This window comes from Fukomys damarensis, unplaced genomic scaffold (genome assembly GCF_012274545.1).
Source record: "Fukomys damarensis isolate Sample0158 unplaced genomic scaffold, DMR_v1.0_HiC HiC_scaffold_31, whole genome shotgun sequence".
Lineage (NCBI taxonomy): Eukaryota > Metazoa > Chordata > Mammalia > Rodentia > Bathyergidae > Fukomys > Fukomys damarensis.
In genome coordinates, this window is record NW_022900943.1 from 25,236,263 (window position 1) to 25,258,059 (window position 21,797).

The following is a 21,797-nucleotide window of genomic DNA, read 5'->3' on the forward strand; positions in this document are numbered from 1 at the left end:
TAAAAAAAAAAAAACGATGAAATACTTGGTCTAACATGACATATCCACTGAACTTTTCACTTTTAAATCATCAGGAAAACAAAAGGAAAGGAAGGATATTAAAAATAATAAAGATGGTCTTAAAAATCAATAATCCATAAAATGTTACAGATGATGGAATTTTTATATTGAATCTCAGAACAGGACTTAACCTAAACTGGAGGCCTGGCATGGTGGTGCATACCTGTAATCCTAACACTGGGGAGGCTGAGACAAGAGGATTGCTGCGAGTTCAAGGCCAGTCTGGGCATAGTGAATATAAGGGCAAACTGAACTACATTGTGAGACCCGGTCTCAAAAACTAAAATACCTATACTAGAGTAGAAAAATCAATGAGTATCTATTTGCTTTGCAAGAAAAAGTGAGACAAACTTGAAAGGAGACTGCAAAATTTCACTCAGTCTAGTCCACGATGGTCCTAGGGGAGAATTACAAATGCTTCTCAATAACCCAGCACACTTCACTTATCGTGAGCATGCTGACTCAACCTATTCCACAGCCTTCTTTCACTTCACTTACCACCTCAACATGCAGTCTTGGAGTTTCTGCTCTCATAAATTTACAATTTGGCCTGGGCCTCAGTATCACACTCATTCCGCACATTCGCAGCTATCATTGGTTTCCAGGCAGACACTCCGGTGTGCGAGGTAGAGAGCCAGCAAGCAGGCCAACAAGACCAGCAAGCAGTAGGCAGAAATTCAGCCAATCAGGACAGGGGCTTGAAGGCACAGCGAGCAATGCAGGCCAGAGGTCAAAAGGATACAAGTTAACTCAGAGGGGCAGGGTCAGAAACATGGATGATGAGACCAGCAGCTAAAGGGACAAAGCACAAAGGCCTGAGTAAACTGAAGGCAAGGTGAGATAGGCCTCTAGGAAGTTAGAAGTGCAGAAGACAACTAATAAAATCTGCTCACAAGAAGCCTGCCCAGCAGAATCTAACCTGCATTTCTGCACATCTCCTGCCCTCTGTTCTGCCCATTTTTGTGTGAAAGCTGTATACAAGCTTCTAGATTCTAGCACTTCCTTGGTTCCCTCACTCCCCTTATCTAACGAGGGCTCTTCTTTGTTCTCTCTAATAAGGGTACTGGTCACCACAAGAAGCAGACTGGACACAAAATATCATGGTTTGAGGAACCCTGAGGCCAAGTCTGTGTAAATGTTCTTAGCCTCAGAAATCGGGCTACAAAGACAGAGCCAGTATCTAGGCAGCCTGAGGAAACCCTATACCTGAGAGCCAGACATCACAGGTGATGATTCCAGAGGTGCTCCACACCCACCCTGCCACCTCTCAAAGCCTGTTTCCTTTTTATGGAAGGAAGAGAATAATAGCAAGAAGAGGAATAAAATAAGATACTGTATCCTAGCAAGAGGGAGGTAAGAGGGAGGTTCTCAGGAAGTAGTAACTCCCTTCCCTTTCCACAGGAGGCTGAAGGTGATCTTCCACACGGGCTCTTCCGGTCTACAGGTAAGCAACGTGATGCACTCGGAGAAGCTGGGAGGGAGCAAGGTGGGAAGCAACATGATCTCTGACACTGGCCTTTCTAACCTAAGCCTATCGTTCAAAAATAAGTGAAAAGATCTTATACTACTAGTTTTTAAAGGTAAATAAAAACAATGTTTACAGTGAATTATCAACCTTTTAACTATAGCTCCATGGCTGTGTGTGGCCTATGGAAGGTTGCCTAAAAACCTGTCTCTGCCTCTTCACACCCAACAGCCAGGCTATATGCACCATCAATGTTTCTAGGAAAATACTAAAACAATGCAAAACAAAAAATCTTATGAAATCATTTAATAAAACACAACTTGAGTATATCCTTACAAGGACAGAAATGCGATTACTTTTTACTTTCCCTACCAATTTGGAAAATTTGGCTTTTCAGCAAGGTAGGTCAGCCTTTCTGACCTAAGGTAAAGCTGGGTCTCTTGTGTTCAGTAGGTGGGTGATTAACGATATACCCTCACTCTACTTGAGTGGGAAGCCTGGCACACTTCCCTTTTAGTTTAGTAAACAGCCAACTGTGGGGACCATAATTGGTTTCCAGAACACAAAGGGATGGGGTGACAGAGTTGATGGGAGCTCATATTTGTTTATGCTTTAAGAACACAGTTTATAATAATTAGTGCTTAGGTCAAATAATTAACAGCTCTTTGGGGATGAACCAAATAAAAGCTGGTGTAGCCTAACAGTCTTTTCAGTCTCGTTGACTCCAGAATGCTTTTGCATATATGAAAACAATGCAGCTGTTCTGCTTTTTTTAATACTTGGTTGGAACAATATTTACAATATGAACTTCAAGGAAACAACCAGACTCTATATAGGCTCGTTTCAAGGAAGGCACACAAAGACAGACAACTGTAAGGAAATGAAAAACAAAACACAATAAATTATAGAATAGTGATTTAGTATCAATAAGAAATTTCTAGCTATAGTTTGTCTAGTATTATATTGTTCAATTAAAGAAAACTACTCTCCTCTCTGCCCAAATGATTTGTTTCTATGTTCAAAAGTTAAGAATGGCCCTTATCAAGTACTCATCCTCTATTACCAAGAAATCAAGTACAGTCAGATATTAAGGATAGTGAAACCAAAAGTTCCTCCTCATTTGCAGAACATGGAATTTTGACTAACATCATATTATATATTTAAAACATACATACTAGTACTACTAACAAGAATTTTAAAGTTGCATGGGCTGTTATTGCAATCAAAATACTTCCACTTACAACTACAAAATCACTTCTATAATTAGTATTACTGTTAAAGTAATCTAATTACAATCAGAACAGAGCTACTTGTCCAAAACCAAGTAGATTAGGGACTCTGGTCACTGGGTTCAGGTTCCCAGATAGTAATTAAACTCTCCAGGTGATTCCCAAGCTCATCACTGCCCCAGGTTTAGGGGAAATGTTTTCAGAGCCTGCAGACTGAAAGAATAAAACTTTAGGATTCCTTCTTTACAACAAACACTGGACCAATATTATTTTACACTTTCAGAAAACTATATATGAGGTAAACTGGTCCTCTGATGCTTTGCCAGAAGTTAACCAAGAAGAGCCAAACGACCACCTTCAAAGTTCCTACTAAAATGTTTTAAACTATGACACATTTGTTTCTGGTAGTGGCTGTCCAGTTCCTAGATATCTTGCTCAGGTCAGTCCGAGCAGCTGAGAGCACTTCAGAGAGAAGTTGCTAAAGCACAGTCTGGATATATCTGGATATAACAGCTCCCTAGAGAGTTCACTGTTTTCTTTTTCAAAATCAGCCAAATAGGTTTCTAGTAACTAGTATATAGGAAATACTTAGTAAAAAGTAGTGGCATGCCTAAATGAAAGAACATCATTTCCATTTAACAATAAACAACACTCTCAACTTTCTCATAAATTACATAATTCATTTCTCACAGCACATTGTAAAGCAGGCATTGTAATCACTTTTTCATTGTAGTATCTTTATAGATAAGGAAATCAAAATTCAGAGAGATTAATTTGCACAATATCACAGGGCAATTCCATTGCGGAGATGAGTTTCAAAACAGGTTGTGTCTGGACTCCTAAAATTATGTTCTTATCTAGTATACCATGTATACATAGAAAAGCATATACAGTAAACATATGTTCATTTGTTCATTTCACAGAAAAGTACTCTGTGTCAAATACTCCGCTAGGTTTAAATAACAAAGTCCCAACTTCTGCCCTTGAATAATAACATTCTTCCTTTCACCCAATTTTAAGAAATGAGGGTTAGGGGAGAATGATCTAAGTTTTGTACTTTCAGATGACATGAACCACACTACAGCAAGGTCCCAAAGCATATGCTGAGGAAACATCGTGCAAGGACAGTCCTTACAGATGTACGACATGGAGAGGCTGCTGGCTTTCATCAGTTTTAGTCCCATGTACATGGTATAAACAATGCAGTGTCCAAAGGGCAATGCTGATACACAAGGCAATTAGGTGTGAGTGTATGCCTATAGTTTTGCCTGTGCTCAATACCCCTACTTCACCTTCCATTACCTGCATTATATACAAATGAATAAAAAAAAGCAACGATAGGATTAAAAAACTGTGGTTAACAAAAGGGCAAAACTGGCCTTCATTACCTTCTTACCTAACTTTAGCTCTCACTGTAATCCATACGAAATGGTCTATTTCCACAGTAGCTACAAATCACAACATGAAGAAAATCCAGGTACATCTGTTTCATCTAAATGCTATCGATAGTGAAGGCATCAAACAGGAAGGGATTCTAGAGCGAAGACAGAAAAATGTGGGTATAAAGCATTGTGAGCCCAAAAAGGGACAACTGAAAGGAAAAACTGACTACATTCAGTCTGGCTCCTACTTTTTTAAAACAAAAATATATAGCCAGAAAGAAGACAGCCCCAATGACTAATAATGAAGCCACATAGCAGCTCTCTCACCCTTCATAAATGAGGTAACTGATTTCTTTAAATGCCATGTCACTAATTTGGAAAAATACAAGTCTTTGAACTCAGCAACGTAGATAATATATGCTAATAAAAATAATTTGAGGCTTCAAAAAAAAGGAAGATATATGTTATAATGATTAAAATATTTACATTTACTGTAAGAAATGTACCCACAAGTTAAAGAAATGTTCCTCGCTAAAGTACCTTTAATGACAAGAAAATAAATTCAGCTCTTTTGCAGTCCTTAAAAAAACCAAAGCTGAATGACCTAACCTGTCTAATACCAAAACTCATTACAAAGTTTAGTTATTAGTGGAGATTACTACTGACACAGACCAATGGATCAGATATAGCAAGTCCAAAGCAAACTCATACATATATATTCACTTGATTTGTAAAAAGGTGATACTGTACTGTCCTCTGGAAAGAATGTCCTTTTCAATAAATACATTAATGTCCGTATTAAAAAAATAAAACTTGACCTCTACTTCACACCATACACTATAATCCATCTAAAATGGATTTTAGATCTAAAAAGCAAAACAATAAGGAATTTAGAAGAGAACTAAAAAAATTATTTACATGACCTTAAAATAGGCAAAGGTTATTTTAAAAAAAACATAAAAACCATTAATCAGAAGGGAGGAAAAATATGATAAAATAGACTCTATTTCAACTGATAACTTTCTTTTACTGGAAAGACCATTAAGAAAACAAAAAGTGGGCCAGATATTTAGCTCAGTGGCACTGCACCTGCCTCACAAGCACAAGGTCCTCAGTTCTATCCCTGGTAGCAAACAAACAAACAAACAAAAAGCAAAATGTAAACAACAGGTAGAGAAAATACTTGTAATACATTTACTCAATAGAGACACATACCCATAGTGCATGAAGTATTCCTAGAAAATCATCAGAAATCTAACAACCCAATAGCAAAATCATATATACAGATAAACACTGTAACACCACTATTCAGCCACCAGACTAGTAAAATGAAAAGATAATTAGTGGGCTGGGGATTTGGTTCAGAGGTTTCGCCACCTGCCTCGAAAGCGCAGGGGCCTGAGTTCGATCCCTGGCACCAAAAAAAACAGACAATTAGTAACAACCATCTTCAAGGATGCAAAGTAACATGAACACTGGAAAACTCTTATAATATCTATGTACTAAAACTGGTCACACATGCCTTCTAGCTTAGCAATTCTAAATCCGAGGTACATACTCCAAAGAAATGCATGCTTAAATTTACCAAACGATGACTACAGGAAAGTGCATACATTTGTATTCTTTTTAATAGCCAAAAACACCCAAATTTAGTAAGATAAACTGTAATATATTAATTAGTAAAACATTACATAACTGCTTCTCATTAGAGTAGTTGCTAGCCATATGTAAATTTCAATGTAAATTTAAAAAGAAATATTTAGTTCCTCCATCATACTAGCAACATTTCATGAACTCAACAGTTATCTATGTCTATTGGCTCTTCTACTGGACAGGACAGACAAAGTATTTTCATCACCTGAGAAAATTCTATAGGACATTACTATTACTATACAGAAATGAGAATACATAAGTTATAAGTAATAATATCAGTGAATTCCACAAACAATATTGCGTAAACTAAACCAAATATGACTACTTCACAGCCACATTTCATTCTCACTCTATCCTGGTTTCATTCATACCAACCTCAAAACTAATAAAGCTCAATACTGCCAGAAGTCAGGAAGGTGGCCACTCTTTGGGACTTACAGCATTAACTAGAATGGAGTAGAGGGGCCTTCAGGGTTTTTGGTCATGATGATACAGATCAAGCATCTGGATATAAATGTGTCCAGAACAGACAAATACACAAGACTCAGTCCTGAGGGTAAGCGCACATTTCTGTATATAAGTTGTATTCAATAAAAATTACAAAGAGAAAAATCTGTCTCAGTCTATTGTTGAAGTTTTGTATCAGAGTTTTCACTGGTGAAAATTAATTTAGATATTCATCCAAGAAGTGATATGGCATGCCTTGGGATTATTAATTTTAGCCAAGGAAAAGGAATTTTAAAATCTCATATTTTTACATGACATTCATTAAGTAAATAAAGAACTGCAGTGGAACAAGAATAGAGTGAGGTAGAATAAAAGCTGGCTGTAAAGTAGTTGTAAGATACTGGAAGAGAAAGAACTTACAGAAAGGAATTTTGAAAAATGACATCATTACTAGAGACTCAGTAGCAATTTAACTCCTAACAAGATTCCTAGAGAGAACAGAGAAAATGGTCAACCAAACTCAGAAAAGGATGGTTGACTTACAAGTTGGCCATGAAAAATCCCTCAACTTTTTTTGTTTTGTTTTGCTAGGCAGTCTATGTAATTCACGCTGATCTGAACTCACTATGTAGTCCAGGCTGGCCTGGAACTCACAAAGATTCTCAGTCTCCCAAGTGCTGGGATTACAGGCATGTGCCACCATGCCCAGCATCTCAATTTCTTTAGAGATTACTACATTTAAAAAGTAAAACAAATCAGAAAATTCTCGAAGATTTGTAGAAGCAGGAGAGGCAGGCTGTCTATATAGTACCCAGCAATGAAATTAAAATCACTCATCAACATCCCCACAAAGGCTGCATTTGTTAATAAACTTTGAACAACAACAAAAAAAAAACCTTAATAAATGTAAATACTGTAATTACTTCTGTGATTTAGAGGCAAAGAAAGGAAAATTCTCCACTGAGCTAGAGGCTATAATCCAAACAATTTTGACATTTATTGTTTTTTTTTAATTTTTTGGAATGGACAGAGTTCAAATAGAGTAGAAGCTTCAAACTGTACCACAGTAATAAAAACTATAACTTTATCCTGTTAACAATTTTGGAGCCAGAGGATCAGTATAAGGAAAAATAGTGTTAGAAAGGCTATCAGAGATTGTCTATTTCCTCTCTTGCTTTATTTTAGCAAAACTGCTCTAAAGAATTTCACTTATTAAAAATACATTCTATTTTTAACACATCTAGACATGGAGATTGCTCTTCCTCTCTCCCTCATTTCAATGACTGTCGCTAGGAGAAGAGTTTTACTTGGATATGTACTAAATATGATTAAGTTATTTATATTATTTTGTTTTAGTTTCAATAAAAAAGGAAGATTAATAGTAGCCATTCTCTCCATAATGACAATTCATCTTACTATAACTTCAAAACTACTGAAAACGACCTATAAGACATTTTCACATACATTATCTATTTAATACTTCAAACAACCCTATTATTATTTGTCCTATCCTAAAAGGAGGATATTCAGGCTGACACAGAGTAGAAAAACTGAGGAAAAAAATGAGGGCTTGGTAAAGAAATGTGACAATCCCACAATTACCAATTCAGTGCTTGGACTCAAATTAAGCTACATACTTCATATAAAACTATCACTATCAGTAACCCTTTCACTCCACCCTACCCCAGAATAAGAAATTGTATTTTAGGATAGGCTTAGCAAATGCTAAATAAAATATGAGCACTTGCTTCTACAGAGAATTTGTGTCATTTTATGTTATAAATTATGTACTTTTGCAGTGTAGATTTGTTAACTTGGTCCAAAATTATTCCCCTTTTCCCTTAACTGTACCCAGACCTTCCCCAGATAATGTCAATCACATTGCTCAACCTTCCCTTGTCCAAAGAGCTAACATGGAAGACCACCAAGGATCTTTTCCCCAAATGAGTGAATGATGACTGAAACTGGCCAGAGCTCATCCCTCCGGGGTGAGTCTCCCGACTTCAGCTAGTCCTCCAGCTTCTGCTCTGCTCTCCCCATGAGCTAACAGCCCATAATCCGCTTCCTACTCAAGTGCACCCGTGTTCACTTCTGTTGCTTGTAAACAGAGAACCACCCCTGACCTAACTCTTCAGGAACGCAGATAAAAATATGTTTTTTAGTTCTGCCTTCATTGTGTATTTTACAGCTGAAACTTACTAAAATAAAATCAGCCTCGACATTTTGTAAATGGAGAGAGAAAATTCCTTCATGCTGAAAAAAGTAGTAATTTCTTATTTGGTTCATCAAAGGCAGGAATAAGTTGGTAAATTCTTTGAAATCTTGGGCTATATATTTTTTTATTTTGATAAATGACAACGCCTAGGATCTTGGATTTTTCATGAAATTCAAAAATCTTTATAAGTATTTAGGGGAAGGGGTGGTCTTGTCTTGTATTTGAGACAGGGTCTTGTTAGCAGTCCAAGCTAGGCTTGAAGTCACTGTGTAGCCCAGGGTGGTCTCAAACTCTTGGTGATCCTCCTGCCTCGGTCTTCTGAATCCTGGGATGACATGTGTGTGCTTATGTATCTAGCTAAGTACTTTCCAGTGGCAAGTCTTTCCTTAAAAACTGTTCAGGGAGGATAAACGGTCCTGTAGCTCTTGTCTCTCAGCACTCCTACAGCCCAAGAGAAAAGGGAACACAGGGGTCATACCTCAAAGCCCTTAGCCAGTTAGTCACAGAGAACTGCAATGTAGTTACTATTGGAGCCCTAGCCATCAGAAGTTCCAGGACTGAGGTAGAAACTACAGTTGAGCATCCCTTATCCAAAACTCCTTGGACTGTGTTTCAGATTTTTGGGAGTCTGATAAATTTGCATAGAGATGATGTGATATCTTGGGGGCAAGGTCCAAAACTAAATGCAGAATTTCTTTCTGTTTCATATATACTATATGAAAACAGCTGAAAGGTAATTTTATACAATATTTTAATATTTTTTTCAAGAAACCAAGCCTCATGGTGTGTACAATGCCATTTTATAATTAACAAGTATGAGATTTTGAAACATTTCAAAATTTCAGATTACTGATCCTCAACCCGCAGAACAGAAAAAAAGGTAAAACTGTCCCACACAATGTTAGCCAAGGATGAGCTCTCCTTGACAGCTATGGTAAGCTCAATGCATGAAGAAGCACTGTATCTAATTGCTTTCTTTTGGGGAACTAGGGAAAGGGATGAGAGACTACAAATACTTTGACACTACCTTAAGAATAACCTGATTTCACAGTCTACAGAAATAACAAGCCAGCTAAAAAGGATTGGCAGGGTCCACTCTCTAGAGGAATCTCAGCAAAACTCCTATAATGTTCTTGGCATGTGCACGTGTGTGTGTTTGCATGTATGTGTGTGTGTTGAGGGCAAAGGGTTTATAAAACAAGACTGCCTGCTTACTGTAAGGCAATCTGCAGTCAGCCTATAAGAACATAAGGCACACACATATGAATGCAAAGAGAACATTGACTACTAAGATAATAGGCACATAAAAATCAAGGGTTCAGAACCATGTCATCCACTTCCCCAAGATGTAATTTGAGAAAGTTCCTTCATTATATTAATAAAGAGATGTTGTATCTCTTCCTTATTATGAGCCAAATTTAGTACCAATGCAAAGAATAATCAGAAAACTGTGTCTGCATAGGAAATCATAAAATATCACTAATGGTAGTTCATCCTTTTAAAAAGTAAGAAAGGATGGACTAATCTCACAGTCAAATGCAATGCACCAAGTACAGCCTCTTAGGTATCTTTGGATTTGACCAAGTGGCAAACACTTAATCCCTTTTTTCATTAGTTATGAATGGCTGTGTTCAATGAAAAGGCAAAATAATATTTAGGAATAAACAAACCCTAGCTCACAGTATATTGTATTTGGAAGTTCCAAAACACGTTTTTTCACTTGGGCTGAATCCAATTAGTTACCTTTCTCTCCTTGCTGAGACAAAATACTGGACACTCAAAGTTAAATGAGAAAAGGTTTATTTGGCTTACAGTGTATAAAGGTTTCAGTTCATAATCAGCTGGCTCCAAGGCAGGGTGGATGGCAGACAGGCATTGCAAAGGAGAAACAACATGGCTCTCACAAGGTAGCAAAAGCAACAAGAGACCCTAACAATGTCTTTCTGTCCCTTGTATCTCATCCACACTATAGGAATTGGGGCAATGCCAAACCAATCACATACATGATTTAATACTCACATGCCCTTAATCCCAACATCACACACTCTACATTCAGCCACCTCAGAAAAAGCATGAGGTTTTGTGGGGGACATCTAAACATAAACCATAACACTCACCTATAAACATTGCTTGTTTAACGAAGTCTGAGAACAGGATATAGATACACATTTGAGGAAAAATTAATCTCAATCTAATGTGTCTGCAGCTTATTACAATTTACTACAAGCTCCTTCCTGATATGCAACCCTTAAAACAGGATAAATTTTACAAAATGGCATACAAGGCTTCTTTCGTGTCTTGATGATATATTATCAAAAATACAGTGAATGCTGCTGCTGAGTGCCACCCAATGGAAAGGCTTGTGAAAACATTATGGTGTGTCTTCATCCCCCTTATTCACTGAACCTGACATCATGTGACTTCCCGTTCTTCCCAAGGTCAAAATGATCACAAAATGTAAATGTTTTAAACTGATTCACAACACTGAAGCAGCCACTCAAATACAACTAAAGACATTCAGGAAAGAAGACTTCCAGAACTGCTTTAGAAAATGGCAAGAACATTGGGATGAATGTGTTTGAAGCAAGGGGGCAATGAATTGCAGTGTGTTTTGTTATAATGCAAGTTTCAAAAACTATTAAACTTTCCCCATGCTGTGCTATCATATCACATAAGCAGAAATAAAAGATATTCCATCATTTTGGTATGGTATTTTCAAAGCTAGACCCAACTGCACAAAAAAGCTATGCATAATACGCCAGTAGCCAACAGGCCATTTAATTTTTAGGCTATGTTTTGCTTTATAAAATGAATAAGCTCAAAGCAAGTCCAAAGATATTCCAGACAATAACGAAAGGGTATGTTTTTGTCTATGCTACCAACTATAGATTATGGCCATCATGATGGTAGGTACAGAGGAGCTTTTTAAAAAGCCAAAATGGTTGCTTAAGATTATTTATATCTTTAATGTCATAACATAATATAAACCAGAATGTACTGCTTCCAAGTAATTGCTAATCAAATACACAGCATTACGTGACGTTTTACACTATTTATAGAATATACAGTGTACAGCTTTACTTAGATTTTCTGTAAAAATAACAAAATATAAAATATTATCATTAAATAAGGATCATAAACACAAGAAAATAAAATTCAAATTTAGCTTGGATTCAAAACTTCACAAGGGTAACCGGAATTCTCTTGTTTAAGAATTCTGTTTCAGCTAACCCGGTCCATTTCAATACTGTATGCACAGTCCTTCCTTCCAACATTTGTTCCAGCCATCCCTTCTCTCCAAAGCGCCCCCTGAAACGTCCTTCCCCTTTCCTGATTGTAAATTTCTGCTCAACCCCAATTAAACGTCTACATCCTTGACAATACATGCAATTTAGGGCTATTCACTGATTTGAAGAGTCTTTTCCTCAATTTTAGATTTTCAGCTATTTAAGCATAAAAATGATTTGTCTATTCATAAAACACCTATTTCTTGAGCACCTATTATATACAAAACACAATGCCAAGGACAATGAAGAATTCAAAGATGGAACGAGCATGAGATTTACTTTCAAGGAGCTTAGAATCTGATCATGAAAATAAGATCAATATTCAAATAACCACAATTAGTACAAGCTGGACAATTACATTAAACACTCTACTATAGTTTATGTGTGCAATATATGGTGGGAACAGAGAAAAACTCTTCAGAAGAAGTGACAGCTGTCTTAAACAGAAAGAAGACATTATTTCCTTAACATGTATTAACAAAGACAAGGAGTGGACAGAGGGTAGGGAATTAATGGATGAAGCGTGCAAACAAGACAGTGATGCTTTAGAATATGTATACGATGTACCAAAAGTGGAACAAATGCAAAAGTACTTTATATTTTGAATTAAAGAAGATTAAATATGAGGATTTCAAAACTCATCATATACTGATGTCACAATATTAGGCAATATTAGTCTGTTGAGTGACCAAAAGACACAGGAAGATTTCATAGGATAATTACGACAGCTTAAAATAGACCATATTGGAAGGTGGGATGGGTAGGGGAAGGGTAATAAGGGAAAAGAAAAAAATGTGAGATAATGAAAAATGAAAATAAAGTGTTTGTAGATGGGGAGGGGAGGAGGGGGTGAAGGGAGGGCAGGGGTAAGGGGAAAAAATGAGAATCAAGACTTGTCATGTGGAGGTACAAGATCCCAACAATGAATGTAACTGTACTGTATCCCTAAAATGTACCAATAAATTCAATTAAAGCTGAAAAAAAAGACCATATTATAATTTTTATGTTGTCAATTTATAACTGAAGAGTACTTGACATAGTAAAATATAGTCAGTATTAACATAATGAATTCACATAGTGTGAAATATTCTTCTGTATGTTATAAATCTTGCCCTATCCCCTCTGCATTTACATGGTGGCCTAATAAATGACTTTCCTATACAGTCTAACATCAGGGCAAGATCCTGAAGTATTCTTCTGGGGCACCTAAGAAATCTTTTTGGAAAATTTTATGTAGATTGAACTAAAGTATAACATATAAACCAACAAGCATGCATGTGTACATGTACAAAACAGATACACAGTGCAGATGGTAACTTAGCCAGAATTCACCAGATCATCATATCAACTGTTGACTACAAAAGTCACTGGCAAAAGAAACAACACTCTTCAATAGCATATTCTCACAACTATAAAAAAATAAGCATGCTACCTGTTTTAGAAATTTATTACACTGAATTTCTTAATGTAGACAAAAAACAAAACAAAGTAAACTACAACAACAAAAGAAACCCAAACCTAGTCTTTTACAATTTAGACTGTTAGATAAACCCATATGCAGTTTACCCTGGTTCAGGTATCAGGTTCCTGGACTCACAAACCTACCCAGCTCTTTTCAATCTTAAAAGTGAAAGCAGCAGAATTACTTGCAGAGTTGTCTTTGTTACTTATGGAAATTAACTGCCACTGGAAAACTAAGTGTTGAACAGGAAAAGAAGGGATGCAAACTCCAAGCAGATTTGTTGTTAAACCTAAAGGGATCTCTCTGTGTGAGCAGAACAGAGAATGTGTCTCTTACAGGAGAAGAGGCTTTTTATAGCATATTTTGGAAGGAGTTTGAAGTAGTGGGTAAGAGAAATGGCAGGCTTGTGACTCTGTGACCTGCTGGCATGTCCTCTGGTGACTACTCATGACCTAAGTAAAATGAAATGTTTCTCTAAAATGCTGGGTGGGCTCATTAGAACTGGTGGTGTCCCTGCTGCATCAAGTGTGATCATAACAATTAAATTAAGAAACTGCCAGTTAATTTCAAGGACCCATTCAAGAAAATCAAATGCCTAATTTTAAGATGATTTAATATATTTAGAAACCTTTTGATAATAATAACAGCAATGCAGGTACATAGAATATCCTCATTTTATCTATGGATTCATTTTTGTGAACTAAATCTCAGTTTATGAGTCATTGTAGGCTTGCCAACTTCTTACTATTATCTATTGATGGTCACAAATGGAAATATGCCTCACAGTAGATTTCTCAAGGGTACTGAGAGAAAGAAAATTCTTAAGGGCTATAAATTACTGTGTAAGTACAAATGCAGTGAGGCTTACTGTAAATCAGCTTACTATTAGATCAGTATCTATAAGCCATAAGGCATATAAAACTATACCTATCAAAAATATATATGGAGGGAGGGGGGAGTTACTGATTAGAGGAAAGAAAGAAAACAGACTATAAAGACATTTCTAAAAATTCCAGGTTTTCCTTTTCTCAGACTGGCGGTCTCTGAAAAGGCTATCAGACCCAGGTGTAGCTCCAGTCCCTGCCTACGAGCTTTCTGTAGAGCAAGTGCAGCATGAAGTCCAATGTGGAGCCACCCTCAAATATATAACAACAGTATTTTTTGCTATCTTTGTAATATTTAAAGAGCATTTACAGAATTTGTTTTTACTTAGGAAGAAATTTTTTATTTCAACTATGAGATACTGTTAGGCATTACAAAAGTTTATTATGCTTTCTAAAAAGCTGAAATTTTATTTTTCCCTCAGCCTTTCTCAAAAGGTTTTATAAGATTCCATTACTTTAACAGTTATAAGGGAAGGTGTAGAAATGGTTATCAGAAGTTGCCAGATGGCTTTATTTTGAAATAAAATGAAGCCTGTGGCACTACTGAAAGGAAGCTACAAAATCCAAAATTAAACCAGGTAGTGGAGTATTACTTGGTCATAAAGAATGAGAAACTAGAGTCATTCGTGGGAAAATGGATGCATACTGAGACCATACTCTTAAGTGAAGTAAATAAGACACACGTGTAAATACCAAATAGTTTCTCTGGTGTGAAAAACTGAAAGTGCAAGTAACATACAAATTGTATAACTGACAATGTGAAATAGGAAGAAAAGGGCTAAAAGTGTAGGGGAAGTGGGAAGGGTAGGGGAAAAGAAAAAATATGAGAAAACGAAAAAATGGAACAAAGTCTTTGTAAATAGGGAAGGGTGGAGGGGGTGAAGGGAGGGCAAGAACACCGGGGAAAAATGAGAACCAAGATCTGTCATATAAGAGTACAAGATCCCAATAATGACTGTAACTGTACTGTATGCTTTAAAAGCACCAATAAACTCAATGAAAACAAATTAAACCAGACAGAATGATCTCAAGCTTTTCTTTTTTCAAGGAAGCACAAACAGCGGGAAGTTGAAGCAAGGCCACTGCATCTTTGAATTCCTTCCTTCTGGCTGATTTGTATGGCATTCAGAAACCATTTCCTTAATACAATGTGGTCCCCTAAAATCTAAGCCTCTATATATTTATTATCAAATATCCAAATGTGTTTCACTATCACTAAAACACAATGTCCAATTTTTTAAGAGTTAAGAAAGCGACATTTATAAACACTTAACGTGTACATTAAAAGCCTCAGAACCAAATGAGGACTGTACATTTCAAAAACAGGAGTATACTTAAGAGACCATTCATATTGCTGTACCATTGCTGATAGCTTTGCCCAACTGCTCCAATGAAGAGTTCCACCTACCTTATTGTGCTCATACTTGTATGGGATCTTGAGTGTGTCCATAGCTCTGATCATAGCCTGCATGGCCGTGAAGATGTTCTGATACACCAGTTTGGTGAAGCCCCTTTTGTCTTCATCAGAATATCCTGATCCATGGATGATTCTCATCTGCTTGATAAATGTACTCTTGCCACTCTCTCCTGTCCCTGAAATAGAAAACAGCAGCACATTAAACTACAATACCTTCACATTGGACTACAGCACCACTAGACACCATGCCTTGGATTTGATGCCCCCAAAAGGCCCCTAGAGAGGAGAATCAGTACAAGTGGAAATGCTACCCATGGTGCACACTTAGAAAAATTAGCCTAGAGCCCCTTTCAAAGGCAAATGAGTTCAAAAGGCAACGCCCCCCCCACACACACACGTGCATGCACACCAAAACAAAAACCATCACCTCTCTGGAAGCCACTCAACATGAATTTTGACAAAGATTTTTAACCATGTATAAGAAAGAATGATAACAGCATTTTTTAACATAATAAAAACTTGATCAAACTCTTCCTTGGAGGATATTTAAATTGCTTTCAGGACACTGGGTTTAGTCAGGATATGGTTCTTGAAATGACAGAACACTTACACAAATGCTATTCAAAGAGATTAAGAGGAAAAGGCCTCAAATTTTCCATATATTTTCTCTAATATGGAATGTAATATAGGGAAAGCACAGAAGCCTGGTAAGATAGGAACAAGAGTCATTCTCTACGTGTATCCTCTGTATTTATGAGAGGTGGGGCGGGTTTAGATAGCCACATTACTCCAAGGAAGCACTTAATCCAGGAGAGATACCCTGGCTCTCTTCCTCTGTGTCCGTTTGTGATAATGTGACACAGAAATGTATTGTTATTGGATTTCATTTTTTTCTGTGCTATATCATTTTTCCAAACTTCAATATTTCTTTTCTGTTGCCATAAGCCTGGTCCACGGCCATACCACCCTGAACGCACCCAATCTCGTCTGTTGCCACAAGCCTGAAGATAATCTCTAACAGAGGTACAGATGCCTATCAGAAGAAACAAAGATGAAAAGATCAAGGCTTTTCACTATCAATACATTTATCCTACAACAAAAGTAAAATTATGAATACAAAGACCTCATTTTTCTAAACAGAACTGACTTTTAAAATATGTCCTTTCTCATTCCCTTCAAATTTCCTAAACAGAAAATATCGCTGCCTCCACTCAACAATGAAGAAAGTAAAAATGAAATTTATGTACATTAAATATGGGAAGAATAGAATAAAACAGGATGACTAGGGTCCTGAATGCCCTTTCCTCTCAACAAGGATTAAGAAAAGGAAGGAATGGGGGACTAAACGGAAAGGAGGAAGTTAAGAACTAAAACCTATTAATACAACATCTGTCCTAATTTCATTTTGTGTTTCTGGCAGGTAAATTTTCTTACTATCTTCATAAATAATCACAAAAATTCAAGTTAAGTACTAGTTTTCACGGTAGCACTCTTAAATAACTGCAGATGCAGTATCTTAGGAAGCAGTAACTCTTCAGATGGCAATAATGAAAGATGATTCTACCCCCAGCATCCTGAGATATGTGATCCTCCTCCCCCTACCCCCCTCTTCCTCCTCCTCTTCTTCTTTCTTCTTCTTCTTCTTCTTTCTTCTTCTTCCTCTTCTCCTTCTTTTTTTTGGGGGGAGGATAACTGGGATCGAACTTGGGACCTTGCACTTGCAAGGCAAGTGGCAGCACAACCAGTCCCTTCTTGTAACCTGTAACAAGGTGATCTGGAATCTCTTCAAATATAAAACACTGCAATCTCTTCTCATCTTGGTTATGTATGAGTTTTATCTACAGCTTTCTGTCCTCTGGAGCCAAAAAGAGAAGAAAGAGGGAGGGTATTTATTCCCTCAGCTTCCTTCCTGCGGGGTACCACAGAGGTGCCTCCAAAAGGCCACAGCTACTGCTGGTGGCCTTCACAAGGTTACCCTCACCGAGTTCCAGCAACTGCTCTCTCCCTTTGCCTGGCTCTTGCCACTCCTTAACTGTTTGCATCTGGTCCGTATCTTTGTAAACAGTCCCATCATAAAACTCTCCTCAGTCACTCAGGAGCGTGCCATATGTTTCCTGCTGGGACTCTGAATAGTATTAACAGCAAAAACAAAGCAAGGTAAAATTAATAAGATGAAAGACATCAATGGAGGGTTCGCTCTCTTCTTCCTGTGTCCTTTACAAGGCATTCTCTAATTTGTAAAGTTCACTCTATTCAGTAATTCACTATCATGACACTATTCATCAATTGTGATGAAGAAATAGGTGACACTCAGCTAAAAAAAAAATAACACCCAAATCAGAATCTGGGACTGCTAGCTCTTGCCCAATGTACTAATATAGTACTAACTGTTCATCTGTGCCTGTAATACACACAGCCCTAATCTCAATAGATAAAGGCTACAGTGGTTTGTGCTTCCAGAGTATTCCCTCTTGTAAATGAAAGAAATTTGTATCCAATCTTCTACACTTTGCTAAGAATATTTAAACACACTGTCAACATATCCTCTTAGAAATCTGTGTGATACATATCTTTATCCTCATGCCACAGAGAAGAAACGGTGCTGGAGAGGTAAAGAGATCACCCTCCCCTTTTCTTACCTGCCCCAAATCCAGAATAATTAACTCTATTACCTACAATCTAAAAATGTCTCAGCAAGGCAGAGTGGCAAAGGCCTATAACCCCAGTTCTTGGGAGACTGCAGCAGGATCACAAGTTGGAGGCCAGCCTGAACTACACAGCAACACCCTGACTCAGGACTATGACTATACCCAACTTTTATCCATTTAACCTAATTTTAATTTCTGAATAGCACTATAATGAAGACTCTTGAATTCTGGTGGTCTCTTCCAATGGACCAGCCTGAAGTCCATTCATGAGCTTCACAATCACGCTGTGATTTTTTCTTTTTTTATACAACTGCAGAGAACTGAAAGTAAAAGCAAAGTTTAAGATAAGAGAATGATCTGTGTGGTAAATTAAAGTATTAAGTATTATCCTGCACTAAATTTGAATTTAAGACAAAATGAAAGTATGTAAACTAAAACATCAAAAAAACAAAACTGCTCAGCTTCTTTGTTCAGTATGGCCCCATAATGGACACAAATGAATTGTTTGCAACCAACTATGCAAGACAAATCTCATGTGTCTTTCCCCTATTTTTTTAGAATTGTACAATATTCTGTTAAAAGTACTTACTTTTTTATCTACTCCTGATTACTATGAAAACATGTAGCACAATTAAAAAACAAAGTCGTTCCCAAATTATGTAAAATGATGTTTCATAAGGCAAGTGAAAAATATAAGACTTCACAAGACTTTTTCTACTAGTAGACTGCTTTGTGAATTCGGTGATTGTTAATGTCTCTTCACATCACAATAACAAAAAGCACAAACAACTCTCAGCAACCTAAAGACATACGACTCTTTTCCAAGTCCATTGGCACAAAAAAATCGGGCATAAAATATCTGAGAGGGGGCAGACTCTACTTTTGCTAACTTGAAAATATTTCCAATCAAGTCATTTAACAACTTTGACAAGCAAATCAATACACACAAAAAAACCCTGCTCTACCCTTCCACAATCTCTGTAATATGGCTCTAAAATGTCCCCAGAAAAGTTATTTGTACCTTCAGGCAAATGCTCTACTTTTTCTTATCTTTGCTCATCAAAGCACCCATTATTCATTTAAGAATAACGCTATTAAAAGATCACTTCATCCCCACATATGTGAAGGATATTTTTCTTTCCTTTCCTACTCCTGGATCAAGATAGAGAGCTATCCCAAGTTCATTTCACATCTCATTCCATCAATACAAACTTAGTATCTTATAATACAGTGCTTTGTTTTGTTAGAATATATCATATTAGACACACTCATACCATTTGATGCTTGCTTACATTTTCAGCTTTCTTTGCCAAGAGGATTCTCACAGATTCTGCTATAAACTCATATATATGTATCTAATTCACATAAAGCATCTAAACATTTACACTCATTACTTTGTTCATTTGTATGGTGTCATCTACAAATAGTTTTGTCCAAAAGAACTGTTTTAAAATCAATCATAGTATATCTTTTTCTTTTCTTCCAATATTGGGGACTGCAGCCAGAGCCTTCACACTGAGGTACATACCCAGTCCTTTTTTAATTTTTTATTTTGAGAAAGTCTTGCTAAGTTGCACTGTTTAAGCCCAGGGTGAGCTGGAACTTGCCTCCCAAACTGCTGGTATGACAGGCCTATGCCACCATGCCCGGCTATGGTATCTTCTCAGTGGTACTGTATTAGCATTCATAGTTGAAAGCATTCATGGACTCACTGATTCTTTCTCTCACATTTAAGTTGGCTTCTTGAACTACTTCTTATCACAAGAGTTGCTAAGGACAATCCACACATGCACAAGTATTGGTTTAGACCCTAAAAATGTCACCTATGACTGTCTCTGCTCTGAAGAAGTCCAGTGCACCATTTCCACACAAAAGCCCTGGAAAACCATCACTGATACTACAAGGAACTCCAAGGTTCTACCTGGTTCATCCTCTCTCTCCTAAAGACAGAAAATGTATCTGAACAAGGCCTCTCACAGGCTGAGGGAGGCCCTCTTCTTTTTTTAGGTTCCGAGGAAAACAGTTACAAAAAGTGTGGCATTTTAGGTTGTACAACAAATATATTCATTTTACCCTGCCAGGGCTTTCTTGATTGTATTTGTAGATACTGTCAAACCAGCGGAAATCTCTATCTGAAGCCTGTAATGAATGCAAAGGCTCAAGCCAATGTCCCTGCCCCACCCTCTTAACTGGCCAGCACCCAGATAATGAATAGATGAGAATAAAACTGAGGTCCCATGGAGCTGAACTGTAATTCAAGCACCTGTATTTCAGACCCACTGGTTTAGGCCAACAGTCTGAAATAGGGAATCTCAGCACAATAAAGCTGAATTTGAGCCACTTCCATATAAATTTGGATAAAGTAGAACAAGATTATTTCCAGGACAGAACCCATACCTACAAAGGACAGCAGTGAGACAAAAGTGACTTAACAACAAATGAGGCAAACAAAATTGGGTGTTGTCCACATTCCAAGTTCTATTTATTTTATTATCTATTTATTTATTTTTAGTTTTCCAGGTCTTGAACTCACTCTGTAGTCCAGGCTGGCCTCAGACTTGTGTGGTGATCTTCCTGCCTCAGCCTAGCAAGTACTGGAATTACAGGTGTGTACAACCATGCCTTGCTCAAGTTATATTTACTTTTTTTTGTGGTACTGGGGATTGAACTCGGATCCTTGTGCTTGCGAGGGAGGTACAAGAACCACTGAGCTAAATCCCCGGCCCAATACCTACTTTAAAATACATGTATTCTACATTCTGCACATTTTGTTCCACTTAGATAGGAAAACTGCATTTGAAACTGAGCAGTGCTGACACGAAAGTCACCATAACAACTTCTTTTTAAGGGACTGTCCATTGAAGGTAAGAGCTGGGTACACTTAACCCTTTATCCCAGCATCATCTGGCAGTTTTAAAAATGTAGCAGACAAATTAACTGACTTAATTACATCAGTGAGCAAAAAACCTTAAAAGACAAAAGATTTAGTAGTTACCAGAACTAATAATAATAATTTATTCAGCTGAGTGCAGTGGCACACACCATAATCCCAGCTACTCAGGAGGCTAAGCCAGGAGAAACTTAAGTTTGAGACTAGCCTGCTAGACAAATTAGCAAGATCCTGGGCCAGGGATTTAGCTCAGTGGTGCCATTCCTGCCTGCCAAGCATAAGGCCCTGAGTTTGATACACAGTACAAAAAAAGGAACCCCCAAAAAATGAAATTAGCAAAACCCTGTTTTAATTTACAAAAAAGAATAGGGACATATAAGGCACTGCTCAGATCAACTCCCAGCTCCACAAAAATAAAAACACACACAAAACCTTATCCAGTGAAATTGTTGTTAAGAAAATGCATTGAAAATTCAATTATTTAATGCAAGTACTTGGAAGGTCACATAGCCTCAACGTGGTTAAATCCTCCTACAAAAGTTATAGTTTTTCCAAAGTTATTCAAAAGTGCAGGAGCTTTTTATGAATGTGTGCATGGTAAGCATTTGTATATTAAAAATTAACATCAGCTGAGCCGAGCATGGTGGCACACGCCTATAATCCCAGCACTCGGGAGGCTGAGGCAGGAGGATCACTGTGAGTTCAAGACTGGTAAGTTCCAGGTCAACTACATAGAGAGACCCTGTCTCAAAACACCA

General features: G+C 37.2%; 1 protein-coding gene across 1 annotated transcript in view; it reads right to left on the reverse strand.

Moving 5' to 3' along the window:
* Gnaq (G protein subunit alpha q) overlaps nucleotides 1-15,674 on the reverse strand; it is a 175,051-nt gene extending 159,377 nt beyond the window's left edge. The window contains exon 1 of the mRNA XM_010641463.1: nucleotides 15,493-15,674. Coding sequence (XP_010639765.1) covers nucleotides 15,493-15,639 — 147 coding nt within the window. The 5' untranslated portion in view covers nucleotides 15,640-15,674. The remainder of the gene's footprint in view (nucleotides 1-15,492) is intronic.
* Nucleotides 15,675-21,797: the final 6,123 nt, after the last annotated feature.